We start from the raw sequence: 9989 nt of genomic DNA, 5'->3' as shown, positions 1-9989 counted from the left end.
TTTAATGTAGGTCATTGAAATTTCTCCTGTTAATGTTTACTGTTGTTGCACTGTTTGGTCTTTTTCCTGTGTCCAGCTGAAATTGTTTTTTGGTTCTTGGTTACAGACCTAATAAGCCGACCTTAAAATCAGATGTATTCACAAACATGACACAAATATCCGTCTTGGAAAGCGATGTCAGAGTCAGGGAGACAGAAAGAGAATTAAATATAAAATTTATTAGGCAAAATGTACAACAGCTGCATAAGCTATCTTACAGCTCAAATATAGAGGCTTTATTTTTACTTCCACTCTTTGAGAGTGGAATATAATATTCAACTTAGTTTTAAATTTCTGTAATGAACTGTGAAAACATTCATAAAAAAAACACACTGGCTCACATTTATCACATTTTTCAAAGCAGGAAAGCTCATGTGAAATCCAGTGACAATTTGCGTTTTAAATGATGGTCAAATAGTCTGCTGAAAATAATGTTTATTAAACTTGAATAAACAAAGATTGTAAAAACCATTAATATAAAAATATGAATTTCTTACCAAGAGAACTGCTGGTAATGTTTTGAGCAGAGTTATAATCAAGTGATTCAAAGTGACAATGCTCCGTCAGTGCAGTGCCAATCTATCTGATTCTTTTGTTGTGTATCAAATCCCACAGCTTTTAATCTGTGCCCTATAAAATTCTGTTTCAATGCTGCATCTGCACCGACATCTCCTACCAACTGTGAGATGTGACAAATGACTAAATTAAGTGTATCCCAATGCAATTTAAAACTCTGGTAAAAGAATAGGTGTTTGATTCTAATCAGGTTTCCAAAGAAAATTTGCTTTTCACGTGAACCATCCAAAACTATATTACAAGAAATCTCCGAAAACACCCATCAACCATGTTCAGCACCAACAAACATCATTTTGGTAATAACAGGTTGTTTTGTTCTTCATATGCTTTTAAGGAATGGTGTGATCATAGTGCTTGTTAAGGTCATGTCTGGTCTGTTGTAGTATCTGAACAGACTCAATATAAAGAACGGTTCTGTAACAACCAATGAGAGGATTCAGATCAGCTCTCCTGCTCAGAAACATTAATCGAGTAAATGTGGCCTACGGAGTCGCGACACAAACGTCAGGATGGATTGGAAGAGTGGGATGACATCCTCAGTATGCACCCCGTAGCCCGCTGCTCCGTGAGCCTCCGCCCCCTCCTGAGTTACTGTAGTAACCACCGCCACCGCCGCTACGACCTGGAAAGGTTTGAAAAGGTAGGTCAGTGTAAAAATGGTTTCTCAGATAGAGAGCTAACAACACCAACTTTTATTTAGAGCCTAGGTCTGTAACACAGTCATCTGTGCAAACATCAATCCAAATTATGAAATTTACCAGAATGAAGTGAGTCATGAAACGTTCACATGAATCAGAATGAAAACTCACTCATTTCAGCTGCTCCACTGGCTGTTGAGTTAAGGAACAGCTCAATATAGCGATGCTCTGTGGAGAAAAACATCAGTCCATCATTCATTTTGAAGAACCTGGAATTCTTCTGCTGTTTAAAATAAATCAAATCCACCTGGTTATGTTTCCAACTAGTTGAAGTGTAATCTCAAATATCTCAAATAATGTCATGAAATATTTTCTTTAGTTAGCATTCTGATTTGCTTTTAAAAAGGGCATTTCATAGCTTCAGGGGCTTCTTAAAAGGTTTAATTTGTTTTTAATACCAGGATTATGTTCTCTTAATGGTCTTTAGAAATGAATTCCAACATTAAAACCAGCCCCACTCAGAGTCAACCAGCCAAAACACTGGTAGCGTATTGTTGAGCTTGTTCTATTACTCTGCTTCTGTAGATAAAACTGATCCACTCTGTTAGTCAACAAGTACTTTTGTATCATAACATAGCGTAGCGTGACAAAGTGATGTCACAAGAATCGTCACGAGGACAAAGAGAGGACGTACGCATGTGGTTCTTGTCTTTGGACATGGCTGCCACAGCGTCTTCATGGGTGCGAAACTCCACATCAGCTTCTCCAGTCGACTTGCCGTTAATAGCCACGTCAATGTGGACCCTCAGAGGATTCAAGGGAGAGAAGAACTACAGGAAGAAAGAAAAACATGTATACATGTGAACAGGCAGAAACACAGACAGATCATGTCAATTTTTTTTTTTTTTTTCATGACTATCAACATTCAGCGTTTACAAATGCAGAAGCTAACTGGGTTAGAACATGGCGGCGCGACCGACTTCTGCGGCGGCCTCTCCTAGCGATATGGCAGTGCTATCGTGTGTAAATAGTGTGGATGTAAACCGTGTGAAAGAACGATGTGTGTATGAGCAACAGTTTCTCACATTCACACCCAACCCTCCCCCTCAGTAGGTCAGTCACCTCGCACTTAAAGCACTTTATTATGGACACGCTCCCAAACTGCTGCTGATGTATGAATGCCATAGTTTCTTTTTTACTTGATACGATTTTAACTTGTTTTAATTATTTATTATTTTTAGCACAGCACTGCTAGAAGCTGGTGAGAAACGGTATTTTTGTTTCAGCTTATGTATGAACATACATTTGTAAGAAATGACAATAAAGTGTCTTGTCTTGTCTTGTCTTGGGTTGCCTGACCAACAACATTAGATAGCATGTACACTACAAACAGAGCCACAGAGACATCATGAGCCTGCGAGTCCCCGCAGTATATATCATTAATTAAATGAACGCTACCTGGACCCTGATAAGGACCAAGAAACAGATGAATGGATTAACCAATCAAAATTATTAATTACAATTAAGTTTTTGCCAAAATAAACACTTGTCCATCACAAGCTGATGAGTTTTTTAGCAGCAGTGTTTGCTGCAGGTCTGTTGGTGTTGACTGAAATTCTACAGTCTCCTGCCACTGTCGAAATAATTACATTTTTATATTTTTAAGTGCATTTTCGACAGCCCATGATAAATAAATTATATAATTATTTTATTTTAATTAATTTGTATGGCTCTGCACACCAGTCAAGGTGCTGTTCCTGAGCTATGCCGTTGAATAATGGCCAGAATATTTGTTTGCAGAACATTATATATACAGATATACAGTGAAGTTGACCTTTGACCTTTTGGATAGCCTCTTAGATATTTGTGTAAGATTTGCTCATAATTAACATGTTTTCTTAGGTCACAGCAACCTCTGGCCACAGCTATCGCCAGCGTGGAGGCATAAAAATCCCAAGACTTTTTAATACCAGAAAACTGAATTCAGTGCTTTTAAAAACTTTTCAGCACCTACAGACATCCTGCATTGAGCTTTAATGTTCTTTAATCTCCAAGAGAAATAAAGGGAGTGTGTGTTCTTACTTTAGCAATGTCTCCCTCTGTGGCACGGAAAGGTAAACCCCTCATATGGACAAAATGGCCGCTGTGGAAGCCTGAACAACCATCACTTTGACCACTGTAACCGTGGCTTCCCATCCCTGCGCCGAAACACACATACAGACACACACACAGGTTATCAAATACAACCTTCAGTACTGTCAAGAGAAGTAACCTAATACATACCATCTTTATACTTTGTTAATGAGAATGACACAAAGGATAAGAATAAAACATACTCTAGATGTGTGATTATGTGAAATCTATATGTAACCTACTGTGAGAGGTCTTGGATTCATTTTGGAGACTACAAGCCAAAACGGTCAAAATGTACCTTACAAAGCCCAATCCTCATTCTATTTAATCATATCAACAATGTGAAGAGCAACGACTTCAATTGAAAACGTTTGCCTTTCAGCAGGGATGCTTAACTGTTGCAGGGTGACTGAATTTTGGACTTTACCTCTTCCTCCCCTCTCTCCTCTCACTCGCTCATCAAACATGCCGTTGCCAAAACAGTAGTTGTTGAAACCATTGTAGCTGTCAAAGCCACCGTAACCTGGACACACACCAACACAGAGCAAGAAAGGAGAATTCAAACTGCGATTTAACACATAAAAAACAAAATACAGTAGAAGCAGGGCTCTTTGTTTCACATCACCATCACAACACATGAAAAGGAAATAACTGAACTTGATGTTGGCCAGTAAGCACATTAGTTAACCCTTCTCCTATCTTCATGCATCTGAATGTATTGTATTGATTTGACTGTTTTTGTTGATTAACTGTATGATGTTATTTCATATAGTTTAAGCTATTCTTATGTTTGTGAAAATGAAGCAGCATGACAATTTGGCAATAAAGCAGAAACTAACCAACTAGAACTTAGAAACATCCTTATTAACAACTACATCCATTCCCTCGTAAGTAACTATAAATTTGAGGTAGACTCAACCAAATAATTGATTAGAGACCTTGTTGATCAACATTTTTCCCAAAAGATTAAGCCTTCTGTTTAAAAGTGGCCAAAGGCAGACATTTTCATCTCGTCTTCATTTGTTTGATCTTGTGCCTATCTAGGAGTATCCTGGGGAAACGATTATGGGTGATACCTCTGATGCTCAGCAGAACTTGCGTAAGTAACAAAGTACCCTAATGGCTGATGCACCAGCTGCACTCTCAATGCTTTAAAAGCATTAGCTAAGTGTGTTAGGCAATAACAATAATGGTGTAGCATTCATTTGATATAGTCGCTAACCTAGATCTTCGTGAATGAATGATACTCTGTAATATTCGCTCTACAAAAAAAAAGAGGATTAGCGGCCTGTTATCATGGAAAACACTGCATCTGGTTAAGTAACAGGACACTACGGAAGTCACACCAGTAATTTGCGCAAGGTATCATGGGGGTGAGGAATAAGGTGGTTAACTTCTACTTTATTTAACATGATTTATTCAGAATGTAAACAGTTTCAACAGCACAAGGGAGGATACTTTCCTCAAAGTCCCACATAAAGCCATAAACTGACCTTTAGAGTTCTGCATTATGTCTTATTTTACTATCTTTGGCACTATGTTTGGCACAGCCACCACATATTTCTGTATGCAAAAATACACAACTGTGCTTACCTCCTCCATAGCCCCCTCCACTCCTCATGGTGTCCATCAGAGCCCCACCGCGGCCAGGCCCGGGCGCAAAGAACCCTCCTCTTTGGCCCCCCATCATGGGTCTATCATAGGGCCCTGGTCTCTGGCCTCCCATCCCCCGCCGGGGCAGCTCATAGTAGGCTCTGATCTCATTACGACTGCTCTTAAAAATCTCTATATACCTGCAATAAAAGAGGCCCATGGGGTGCGGGGGGCAGAGGAGAGGGTTAAGGTGTAGAAATGGCTTAACTTGGGCTTCATACATAGATATGATTTACAGAGAGAGGAGATAAACACACAAAACACAAATCTTCTAAATAGTGGTTTTAAAAAAATAGTAGTTTTAACCTGAAGCTGAGTGTCTGAATGACTGAACCTCAACAATATCTCATCATTAGCTGGGCTTAGGGCTGTAGTGAAGAACTTCTATGCCAACCTCACCTCTTGTTACTTACAGTGAAAACAAATCTTTAGGTGTTGCATTGATAATTTTAAGTGATTTAGATCTGCAGAAAGAAGTTTGATGCTTTTATGATGGAGCTGCCTTTACTGCCTTCTACTACACTTCTACACTTATTCCCCTCTTCCTCAGTAAATTATCTATGAGATACATGTATTAAAGGATATAAAAGAAGTGCCATATGACGCTCTAACACAATTAAATAGAGCTCCCAGATCTTAGATGTAAGATAACCAACAACAAAATGGCATAAAATGCTCACACCATCTATAATTTATAGATTAAATACATGATCTTTCATCCCATTATTCAACATGGCATAAACCCCTTAAACCCCGTCCCATTAGCATTTTAACAATGATTACATGACCCACCCAATTAATTTACCCACTTAATCATTTTACCAGTTACTCTAGCACACCATCCCATGCTTAGCATTAAACCATAACAGAACCCAAGTCGTTAATCCCACAATTACTCTAAAATGACCACCCATTAAATACTGCAATAGAAGCCCAACCCAGTCCAACCCGTCCCCTTCCCGTCTGTCCCACCTGTGCCCTATTCTTTCCTTGTGTTTCCCCAGAGCCTTTTCTGCTATCTCCTTTGAAGCAAACTGCACGAAGGCTTCCCCTGTGCTCCTCCCCTGGTAGTCCACTGGCAGAGTAATCCCATTTGGCACGATTCTCAACCCTTCAACCCAAGCACACATAAATACATAGGTCGGTAGGTAGACTGATAGATATATAGAATAGATAGAACAACACCCACTGCATCACTGGAGCGTTCAGGTTAAAATATATCATGACAGCGAAGAAACATCAGCTGCAGTATTTAAAAAGGGGGCATCTCAGAGGACTGAATTTGCACTTATAAGGTGCCCAGTGGCAGAACTAAACACATACTGGCCTGGAGTCAGCAGCCATAAAATGAAAGTCGATAAAGACAAAAAATTTTTTGCTCTGATACACAACCAGATTTAGGTCACTGGCCAAATTCTGATTTTTTAGTATTGCGTGACACTGGTGAATAGTAATTATTAAAAGCTGATTATCTTAGATAAAGGCTGCCTATAAGCAGAATCACAGCACTGACCCCAGATCAGTGTCATGGGACTTTCTTCCCTCAGTCAAACCAGCCCAGGCAATCCTATCGTTTAACTACCTTTAGTAGGCATGATATAAAGGTCATTTAGTATAAGCATGTTAAATGTGTTAACATAACACTTACATGGTAAGAAGCCAACTAACAATTCATAACGAGGACAACTTGGTAAACACAGTACAACTATACTACAAGAACAAACATACATTTGGCCTTTGGGCCACGACACAAACACATGTTTACTGAGTCAAATTAAAACCACTTTATAATAGGAGAAAAATCCAAAACGTAAATGATAGTGTGTGTGACAAATCTTATTCTATGCTTATGTTGTTGGGTTAATCAGCAAAGTGGAGAGCACTGTTCAAAGTGCAGTTGGCAGTAGGACAGCACTTCATGATACAATCACAAGTTACATTTCCAAATATCGCGTTATTTCTTAAAGGGTAACTCCACTAATGTTACACATTAAAGAGTGTTTACAGGTCCTGTAGAGTACAACTGCATATGTGAAACAGTTTTATAGTTGCATTGTGGGTAAGGTAGGCCAGGTTTGGAAAAGAAGTCCATTGGTCTAGCATTGCACTCCCGTAACACTGTTGGACTCATTATGGACAGTTTGAAAACAAATGATCATACAGCAGCATCAGAGATATCACCTCCCCCCCCCCCACGTTTTCCTTCTCCTTTCATAACCTTTTGCCTATGTTACCCACAATGCAACTTGGCCACTGAATGACATCACTGGAGGTAATTTGTCAAATTACATGCAGCGTCCTCTGGAGACACAAAAGGCTCTATATTACTTTTTCACATATACATTTACACTGTTGTGTCGAAAGTGAAAAAAACTACAAAACTTGGCGAGCATCGTGTCTGTAAAAACTGTCCATGATGATTCAAATGTAAATGGTGTAATCTCAGTACAATTTAGGTAATTAGACGAATGTTAAAATGTTCATATACCTGAGAAGAACTGGACAATCTCCTCCTTGCTGCAGCCAAAGGGAAGGCCTCTAAGTCTCAGCATGCAGCCACTACAGCTGTCATAGTCAGCAGGACCGCTACGTTTCAGCACCCAGTCCATCTCACTACGGTTTGACTTGAACACTGATTCAAACACACAGAAAGATGGACACACATGTCAAGGTCTGACAGGAAAAATTACATTCAGAAAAATATGAATTCTTCAGTAGAGTTTGGTTTAAAGTTATTACATACACACAAACTGGGAAAAGTCTATTTGTACAGGGAAATCAACATAGCTGAGCCATGAAACAATCTTTGTCATGCATTGCAAACACACGGGGAACATCTCCAAAGTAAACTGATGACATGGCAGCAACAGAGCAAGTTGCACTTTGACTGTTTGTATTAGTAATGTCATATAATGTAGCAATTATTCAAAGAGAAAGTCAGCACAGGTTAAACACTCACTGATTCATCAGCTGGTATAATTGTTTGTATTGCTTACCCTCTATGTATCGGTGACCCATGTATTTACGGTCCTTGGCAAGGGCATTCTTGAAATCCTCGGCTGTTTTCAGCTCAATAAACGCCTCTCCACTGGGACGGCCTTCTTTAGAGTAGGTGAAACACACTCCGTTCACTTTCCCAACGATGTCACAGTCTGTAAACAAGTAAGATCGATTGGGTTTTCCTTAAAAGGATGACACTCAGAAACACTGGGAGGACAGAAGACTTGCATACGGTCACTAACTTATTTAGATTTTAAAATACTGTTTGACTTCCACATTAAAAAAAAATAATATTCAGGTGTGACAGATGCTTTGTGCTTACACAAACACGATGTAAAGGTGAAGACAGTTTTCTGTCAGTTTAGAATGATAACTGGCATTTACTAGTTTCACTAAGCGGGATGAACATAATCACATCTACACTGTGCAAAATCGTAGTATGTACGAGATTTTCAGTCTTACACTTACTATCATTGTTAATGCCTCAAGCTGTAAAAAAATACATGTGTATTCTCACCAGAGAAAAAACTGGCAACCTCCTCCTGCGTGCAGGACCAGGGCAGTCCTCTGATCCGAACCACATAACCCTCTTCATTCAAAGACATCCTCACTGCCTCAGAGAGCAAAACACACCAGCAACACATTCAATTATTGTGTAAATGATACAGGAACTTGTCCAAAGCCCGTCACACAGTCATCATCAAATAGCGCTGAGCTCATCCAATTATGGACAAAAATATTCTAGGCATTAGTTTTTGCAGACACCTTTTATATAAACTTAATTACTTGGTTGAAAATGTCTTAATAGTCCTGCATTAGGTTACTTACTGCTCTCATAATTTTTCTGTGTCATTCTTTTGCATAGCTTGAGTGTGCATTGACTATTAATGATGATAAATAATATTTGCTTTGTCAACTATTTGTCCATTAATAATTACAAACAGGGCAGAAGCATTCACCTATTAAATACATGCACAGATATCATCCGTGTAACAGCATGTTGCACAGCACAGGCTCTGCAGGAAGCTTATATTGATGTTATAAATAACATTTTTGTAGCCTGAAGGAAAAAAACAATTGCCAGACATTGTACGTAACTATAATTAGTAGACAATAACAACTATAACACTACAATGCAAGTTACTACAGCTGTCACAGCAGGTAAATAAACTAACGCCTGTCACTTCCTCCTTCCAGCTGTGTATCAAAGTATCGTAAAAACCAAGAGGTTTGCTAACGTTAGCTAACGTAACAGCAGTTAATCTCAACTCACTCAGATTATCCAAACATATCCCGACGACACGTATTTTGTTCTGTGGCAAAGTTACTCCTCTGAAGTTCGCCACAGGGTAATATTTATCAGCCTGGAAACTGTGCTAGCTAACGAAGCTAACGCGTCTCTGCTGTCAGACTGACTCGCTAATGTTGGCTTGGTTACATTAGCAGCTAGCCGGCTAACAGCTAAGGCTAACTGTAGGACACTGACAGCGGTCAAACGTACGAGGCAAACTAGTTCAATTCCCGGCGGTCGGATGCTGTCAGTGGGTATCAAAATATGTCCCCGGACAGATATATGAGAGACGACGGTGACAAATGTCTGAAAACGATGAAATTATCTTACAGTCGCCTCTTGTCCCCGGTCTCCTACTCCTGTCCCGAGCCTCAGGTGTCACTGCCAGCAAACCCACTCAGGTATGTTATCGCGAGACTTGGAACACATCAGAAGAAGATGACGTTTGTGCCCGCTTATCTTTTTAATAACGACAGTAATACTTTTAATTAACAATAATAGTAATGATTAAAACTGTTAGAACACGAGGGGGTATGAGAAGAAGAGTGCAAACACGTTAATTTTTGTTAAATGAAAAGTATTTTTATTAACTTTATTGTACAGTTGCTTGACTTTATGTCCAAGGAACTCCCTGAATATGTGATGACATGTGTTGATAT

At 39.3% G+C, this 9989-nt stretch overlaps 1 protein-coding gene across 2 annotated transcripts; it reads right to left on the bottom strand.

Annotated features, from left to right (window-relative positions):
* Positions 1–198: 198 nt before the first annotated feature.
* hnrnph3 (heterogeneous nuclear ribonucleoprotein H3 (2H9)) lies at positions 199–9723 on the bottom strand. 2 transcript variants are annotated; one of them, XM_073464901.1, is made up of 11 exons: positions 9661–9723; positions 8557–8649; positions 8036–8191; positions 7528–7671; positions 6012–6150; positions 4980–5179; positions 3814–3909; positions 3336–3451; positions 1948–2083; positions 1425–1481; positions 199–1237 (listed from the first exon to the last, which is right to left on the bottom strand). In XM_073464901.1, the coding sequence occupies exons 2-11, from the start codon at positions 8642–8644 to the stop codon at positions 1152–1154; spliced, it is 1218 nt and encodes a 405-aa protein (XP_073321002.1). In that variant the 5' UTR covers positions 8645–8649; positions 9661–9723; the 3' UTR covers positions 199–1151. The 2 variants fall into 2 exon arrangements, with proteins under 2 accessions (XP_073321002.1, XP_073321003.1); XM_073464902.1 differs by having other exon boundaries at positions 8557–8653; positions 9661–9675.
* Positions 9724–9989: the final 266 nt, after the last annotated feature.

This window comes from Pagrus major, chromosome 4 (genome assembly GCF_040436345.1).
Source record: "Pagrus major chromosome 4, Pma_NU_1.0".
In the NCBI taxonomy this organism is placed as follows: Eukaryota; Metazoa; Chordata; class Actinopteri; order Spariformes; family Sparidae; genus Pagrus; species Pagrus major.
This window is presented reverse-complemented; position numbering and strand designations above follow the sequence as displayed.